The following is an 8082-nucleotide window of genomic DNA, read 5'->3' on the forward strand; positions in this document are numbered from 1 at the left end:
AAGAAGTGAATTGAATTGAAATCGTGAAATTTGTGTCGAGCAATAATAAAGAAAACCGTAGCTTACCAGAAATTGTACCATGTAAACAGTGTAACATTTTGTCACTACACCTAAAATTCTGTGTAGTTACTAAAATGTTTTGACAATCACAATACACTTATTGTGATGAAAGATAATTTTTTTCCATCCCCCCAATCTCTGTACTGCCATACCGAACTGTAATGGGCACCATAGCTCCTATATGATTATTAGGTTTATGGACTAGTTTTGGCCACTAGAGGCCCTCGTTGTGTTTCATTTCAGTTTCCCGCCATTTTATCATGTGCTATTGTTCTCACCTGTGCCTCATTTCGTGTGAGTGTATTTAAGTTGCTCTGTTGTTTGCACAGTGTTTGTTAAGTTGAGACTGACCTCTCCAGTCTTTTGGTAAATTCTTCTTGTGATTTTCTCTGGATTTATTATCTGTTTGAGTATCTGACTTTTTACATTTTGTTGTCATTTTTTTCTCATATAAGTTTTTGGATTGGTTTACCTTTTCGGGGAACATAATTTACCCTTTGATGTTTCTAGATTCTCTTTTGGAATTTACAAATATATTTATATATATATTTATTATTATTATTATTGACTCCTTGGGACAATTTAGAGTTTTTGAATTACTTTATTTTTGTATTGACTCTTGGAACATTTGGAGATTCTGTTTTGGAATTACTTTCTGAACTAATTAAATGAGGCTTTAAGTGTATTCCCTGAGCTCTCGTTTCTGCAACTGGGTCCTTTTCCTTCAGCCTTCATAGCTTTGTTCTAACCTTGGTTCTATAAGGTATACAAGTTATTTTAAGTTATTGAGAGCAGGGCTGAGAAATGTTTGTGTGTGTGTGTGTGCGCACACTTTTACCGGAAACATCAAGTGACTAATAGACTTAACAGGTTCTTTGAATGAGGTTTTCATTAGTGCTTGGTGACTTCCAAAGACATCTTGCTTGACAAATATGGCACACGTTTTACAGCTTTGGATATTTTTTACTGCTCTGGTGTCTTCAAATGGTAAGTTAGATAAAACTATTTTTTTCAATCTCCATATCTATAGATTTACCTGTGAGAGATGAAAAGTTGGATCAGTCACAGTTTGATGCTCTTCCACTGTTCAGGTCTGGACCGCTGGAACACAGGATGGACAGAGGTCACCATCACCATCACCGCCTCTCTGAAGTCTGAAGTCTTTCTCCCATGTCACTTTAATATAAGCCTTAACAATGAAACAGACACTGTGAAATGGAGCCACAATTCCAATGGAGCTACTCTTCTAAGGATCATGAGTAATGGCATTGTCTACTTTGATAGAACAGAAGGACGAGTGAGTGTTTTTCCCCTTCTGTTTAAAGAAGGAAACTTCTCCATCCTCATCCACGATCTGAAGCCTTCAGACATCGGCCCGTACTTTTGTGAGCGGAGCAGTGAACGCTGGAGAGTGGAAATCATACAATCAGAGCCTCCAGTTGAGAGTAAGTTCAGTCCCTGCATGGGAAAGTCTTTCAAATTAAATTTAGAGGATAACAATTTATTAAAGATAAATATTATAATTATGACATCAATCATTTTACATTTATATAACATAACATTTCTATTTGTGGCACAGAAACTGTGGAGTTGAACTCCTGGTTATTCTTTTTTGCTGGAGCTGGACTTTTCACTCTTCTTTTTATTGTATTTAATCTCACTGGTGAGCATTATACTTTTCATTCATTATCCAAAGTAAAAATTCAATGAACCAGTATTTACTTAGAGAATTGATGAACTGACTCCAATTTGTTTGTAAAACAATATTCAGGCTTACGGAACCGTTGTATGAAATGTATGAGATCATCCAAATCTTGCTCCATTAATGAAGAACACGATGAAGGTAAGTTCAGTAAAAAATTATTTGAATGATTTTAAGATCTTTGTTGGTTTGTTTTTCTGAAGAACGCTGAGCTCAAATAACAGTTATAATGTTTGCTTTGTTTGTTTTGTTTTTATATCAGCATTCAGAACTCCAGATCCAAAGGACTCTACCATAACAACAGTAATATATAATGTATGTTTGAAAAAGCTATCATAAGGCAGAGAATAACAAGATTGTTTTAGTCAAGCAGGCATAACACTGCAAAAGAAGAAATACTGGCAACAGTGGGAAATAAAACAGGATTGCTATTATAGATCATCAAACATGTCATCTGTAAGTGTTTTTCTATTGATTTCTACTTTAAAAAAAAGGTTAATAAGAAACTGAATAAATTTGTCAACCACATATGTGACCCTGGATCACAAAACCAGCCATAAGTCGCACTGGTATATTTGTGGCAACAATACATTGTATGGGGCAAAAAAAAAAAAAAAAAAAAAGCAAATGAACTTTTCCTTGTGTAAGTGCAGTGCACAATTCATTTAAATGCAAACAAACAAGAACACTGTTCGGTGTATGATATTTAGGCTACTGTATATTAAATGTCAACTTCTCTATATTTTAGGAATCTTTGTCTACAATTTTTATGAAAAAGGTTGTTTGTTCTTAGGTCATTTTAAATTCGAGAGTCGAGGGAGGCTGTGAACATTTTTTTGTAGGTGAGGTGTTAGGTTTATGTTTTTTTGGCTTTTTTTCCCCAAGTGTTTGTTTTTTGTGTTTGTAGTTCAGTTTAGTCTTGATTAATCACAATAGTTCCCTTAGTTATTAATTACTTTCACCTGTTGGTCATTTTCCCCTCATTATTCCTTGTGTATTTAAACCCTTATTGTTTCCTCTGTTCATTGTTCTGTGTCATATGAGTTTTAAGTTGTTGCTAGTTCTTCTTAGTATTCTTGTTAGGGATCATTGGATTAAAGACTGTTTTTGTCATATTTTCTTGAGTCGTGCGCTTCACTTTAGCATGACAATAAGCTACATTTACGTTTAATATAAGCAGGGCTGGAAATGGCTGAGATTCACTGGGGGACTCTAGTTGGTGTTGCGGAAATTATTTATTGGTGAGACTGTAATGAACCAAATCATTCACAAAATGCCTTTATTCTTGCAAGAATGGTTGTTCATTTACACGCTGCCTTATATACATCACTCACCCCTTACCCTGCTTTCTTCCTGATATCTTGAATGAATTGAAGATCTATACCATATAAGGACTTTTTTTTTTTTTCTCGGCCCAATACAAGAAGGACCGTTTCTAAAAAAAAAAATAGCAGGAAGTTGAGTAGACAAGTAACACCTTCTAAGACAAAGACTAGCTCATCTGAGCTGACATTTGGACAGTAATTTTCCACTAAGCTATTGTCTGTTGTCATGCAAGCACATACTTTATATGAAATAAAATTATTTTCCACCACATTGGGAAGATTTAAACATTAAACATATTTCATGTTTCCTCCAAACATTTCTTTTCTTGATCAAGATTGACATGAAAGAACAACGAACAACATTTATGAATTGTGCTACACACACTCTTCATTAAATCTCTGCTTGTAAATAATTATCTGTGTAATTTTGGCCAAATTAAAGTTACATAGGAATCTGCATATGTGGTGGATGCAAAATTTAACAGGTTAAACAATACTTTTAAAAGATTTGTCCTCAGGATAAAGAAAATTAAAAAGCTAAAAATTAAATTTTAAACACATTTATAATAATATATTTGAACTTTCTATTGATCATAGCATCAGGAAATAAAAATGTAAAAAAACAGTTTTCAACATTGATATTCATAAATATTTCTTGAGCATCAAATCATCATATTAGACTGATTTCTGAAGGATCATGAGACACTGAAGACTGGAGTAATGATGCTGAAAATTCAGCTTTGATCACAGGAATAAATTACACTTTACTAGATATTCACATAGAAAACAGCTATTTTAAATTGTAATAATATTTCACAATATAACTGTTTTTGTTTGTATTTTTAATCAAATAAATGCAGCCTTGGTAAGCAGAAGATACTTCTTTTAAAAACATTAAAAATCTTACCAATCTAAAACTTTTGACCGGTAGTATATATATTATAATATTACCGAAAACACTCGACATGTCAACAAAACATAAACAGAACATCTTTCCAAACACATATCAAGCTTATTTAAAAACATCGAAAGCATAAACACTCATTCAAAGTAACTGGAAAAGGGAAATGTAAATAACCATAATAGTTCCCGCCTCCTCAGCACGAGCTGACCGATAAATCCATAGACAGTAAAAGAAAGGATAAAATCTAACAAACCAAGAGAGGCGGGACATAAGGCAGAACAGCCAATCAGGTGTGCAGGCCTTTTCTGTGCAATAGAAATACATTTAAAGTGCTAGGGGGAGGTATAAACAATATTATAAAAATATTTTAAAGAGTGTACATGCTTGTAAAATTCGAATAGCTTTTTTTTGTTTCTTCGAGGACAATATTGACTCAATATAATTCTTCACCTCATTTTTAAATGCGATACATAAACTTTTAAATGCTATACAAACTTATACTATGCTATACAATGCTATACAAACTAAATGCTATTTAGACATTATGTAGCTATGGAAGCTTGTTTCCGCCACAGAATAAAACATTTTAAGAGATAATTGCGACTTTTTATCTCACAATTGCGAGTTTACATCTCGCAATTCTGACTTTATTTCTCAGAATTTTGAGATATAAAGTCAGAATTGCGTGAAATAAAGTCGCAATTGCGTGTTATAAAGTCAGAATTGCGAGATATAAAGTCAGAATTGCGTGAAATAAAGTCGCAATTGCATGTTATAAAGTCAGAATTGTGAGATAAACTATTCTGAGGTAAAAAAAAGAAAAAAAAGTCAGTCTTTTTTTCCCCCTTAGAATTGGACTTTATATCTCACAATTGTGAGTTTATATCTCACAATTCTGAGAAAATATGTCAGAATTGTGAGATATAAACTCGCAATTGCGTGTTATAAAGTCAGAATTGCGTGATATAAAGTCGCAATTGCGAGAAAAAAAGTCAGAATTCTGACTTTATAACACGCAATTGCGAATTTATATCTCGCAATTCTGACTTTATTTCACGCAATTCTGACTTTATATCTCGCAATTCTGACTTTATAACACGCAATTGCGACTTTATTTCACGCAATTCTGACTTTGTATCTCACAATTCTGAGAAATAAAGTCAGAATTGCGAGATGTAAACTCGCAATTGTGAGATAAAAAGTCGCAATTTTTTTTTTTTTTTTTTTTTGTGGCGGAATCAAGCTTCCATATGTAGCCCCGCCCCTTTTCAGCGCTGCGCTCGTTGTCTTTTGACTTCCGGTCTGTATTTTCACAGCGATCTTGCGTTTTTATCATAGACAGTATGGTTTTTATGAATGAACGGCTCGTTTTAAAATCTTCCCTGTCTACTGACATTTGTTAAGTCATCTGCTTTAAACATTACAATCCTCATGATAACTTTCGTTAACTTTATATTATGTAAATCCACTTCAAAAGCTAATTACTCCTGGACAGCAATGCCATCGGTTTCCTCAACGATCGTTTCTCTGGCGCATAAGGTCTATTGTGTAGAGGGTGACATGAATAGAGTAAAGTTCTGAATCAAGGGGATGTGGTTAGCCAAGTATAAATATCAGTGATAGGAACATAACAGAGTTAGTATTTTATTCCGTTTTTATTGTAAATTCCTCCTTAACCCTTTCATGCATGAATTATGATTTTTTTCCTATGTGTTTTTATTGCTCTTAGGGCATGAAAAACAAGAATTGATTTTTATTTTATTTTTTACAAATTTTTCAAAGAGATCTTCAGATGTCCACTTGAGTGGACAGCATGCGGTTATGGTTTAAACTTAAGATATACTATATTAAATATAAGACAATAATCAAACAGATAAAGTATGTGAATTTAACAAACTAATCAATACTATTATATCAAATCATGTGAAAACTATAAAATATATACAAAAAATATAAATGCGAAATATTGCAAAGGCTTCATACAAGTTGCACTTCGCGTATCTTTGATATCAGAACATGAGGACGTGATTCCATCAGAATTTTCTACAGCCTGTCAAGGTACAACTGTGAAAACCACTCAGATGCTCCCTCCAGTGTACCAGAGTATGGATATAACCCTTATTAGCTGATAATTCTGATTATGTTCAAGATGGACATGGCATGCTCATTTCTATCATAGCCCTCCTCTGAGAAAACCTAGCGATACGTTTTTTCAATCTCATCTGAAATGATCAGTGTTGGGGGTAATGCATTACAAGTAACATGCATAACCCATTCAGATTACTTTTTTGATGTTACAAGTAAAGTAATGTGTCACAAGTAACATGCATTACGTAATCAGATTTGTTTTAATGTTACGAGTAATGTATTGTAACATGCATTACCTAATCAGATTACTTTTTGATCTAACAGGTAATTAACTACAAGTAATGTGCATTACCTAATCAGATTACTTTTTGATGTAACGAGTAAAGAAACGCATTACAAGTAACATGCATTACGTAATCAGATTACTTTTTGATGTTATGAGTAAAGAAACGCATTACAATAACGCACATTACATAATCAGATTACTTTTTGATGTCATGAGTAAAGAAACGCATTACAAGTAACATGCATTATGTAATCAGATTACTTTTTTGTTATGAGTAAAAAAATGCATTACAATAACATGCATTACGAAATCAGATTACTTTTTGATCTAACAAGTAAAGTAATGCATTACAAGTGTCATTATGTAATCACATGACTTTTTTCGATGTTAATGAAAATTACAGTCTAATAATACAAATACATTTATTTACAGTAAAAAAAGTCACTGCAGATTTTCAAGTGTTTAAGTTTCAAAAACAATATTCACATTATAATTATGAACTCTAGCTGAAATATAGCCATTGATGCATGACGTCCACTACAGTGGACATGTGATTAATCAGAGTTTTCTCTCAATCTAAAATCAAAACTTGGAAAATTTAACTGTGATATGACTCATTAGATATTGCTTGATGCTGCAATATTTTTTTTACCTACCTGTACAAGAGTCTCCTAGGATAGAAGGAATGGGTGGATATTCCGGAGCAACTTGGCATGTCTGACTGACCCTTGGCCATCTTGGTTTGGAGGGGGAAAAAATCGAAACACAACGGCTTGCCACTTGGTTGCAATTTATAGGATGATGCACCAGGGTCCAATGAAGAGGTTGATGTGCAACTTTGCCATAAAAACCCGTGCAAATTCAAGAAAATGCTTTTTTAATAGCTGTCCACTGTAGTGAAAGGGTTAATTCAGCAGCGGTTGTTAATTTCATGTTGTAGTGGTGCCCCTCATGTGGTTTGATTGGGGACTGCAGGCAAAATGTTCGGTAAGACGGGAGATGACTGCAAATGTGTACTGCACGCTGTGGGTGGGTATATTTATGCTCCGTCTCCGTAATATTGATTTGATTATAATGTAAAGTAAGTGGAGTATTTTATGTTTGTCTGACTTGGCTAATATTTTGACCATTGCATGTGATAATGAGCTGATGAGTTGAATCAGGTGTGTTTGATTAGGGAGACAAAGAAAACGTGCAGTGTTGGGGGTACTCCAGGACAGGTTTGGGAACCACTGCATTACAGTATTAACATATTTTGTTAGGTATATGGCCTTTTGTGAACTCTTGTTGTGCCATACTCTCATTAGCAAGGCCACAAGGTTAAGCTGGTAATCAGGCCCAACAGAAATGGGAAAGGCCTAAACATTTTTTTGCTAAACACATTCATAACAATAGGCCAATGGTAAATGGACGTGCTAATTTTGTCTGTTTGAGTTTGGTAGATGTGATACAGACTTCAACCTCTCTGAGTTTTTCGACTGAAGAAGAGCAGACACTTCACTTCAAACAGCAGTGACCAACTTGTTCTGTTGGAGAATGGGGGTAATGAAGCACTAGATCTGTACAGCTCATTCACATTTATTCGTACAAGTCTCTGTTCTATGTGTGACAGTTTGTGAGTTTAGGGCAATATTCTGTACACCAGTGCAGTGCTTATATGTTGTAATAGTCATACCTAATGAAAGCACTTGTATTAGTAAAAGAAAAGAATGCAATT

At 33.9% G+C, this 8082-nt stretch overlaps 1 protein-coding gene across 2 annotated transcripts; it reads left to right on the plus strand.

Moving 5' to 3' along the window:
- Positions 1–390: 390 nt before the first annotated feature.
- LOC311297257 (uncharacterized protein) lies at positions 391–2877 on the plus strand. 2 transcript variants are annotated; one of them, XR_014628786.1, is made up of 6 exons: positions 391–426; positions 1011–1047; positions 1152–1505; positions 1640–1723; positions 1832–1903; positions 2025–2877. XR_014628786.1 is itself a non-coding variant. In XM_084419477.1 (5 exons), the coding sequence occupies exons 1-5, from the start codon at positions 993–995 to the stop codon at positions 2099–2101; spliced, it is 642 nt and encodes a 213-aa protein (XP_084275603.1). In that variant the 5' UTR covers positions 635–992; the 3' UTR covers positions 2102–2877. The 2 variants fall into 2 exon arrangements, 1 of the variants encoding a protein (XP_084275603.1); XM_084419477.1 differs by lacking the exon at positions 391–426 and having other exon boundaries at positions 635–1047.
- The last annotated feature ends 5205 nt before the right edge of the window (positions 2878–8082 follow it).

The sequence above is a fragment of the Rutilus rutilus genome (assembly GCF_951802725.1).
Source record: "Rutilus rutilus genome assembly, chromosome: 9".
Classification (NCBI taxonomy): Eukaryota; Metazoa; Chordata; class Actinopteri; order Cypriniformes; family Leuciscidae; genus Rutilus; species Rutilus rutilus.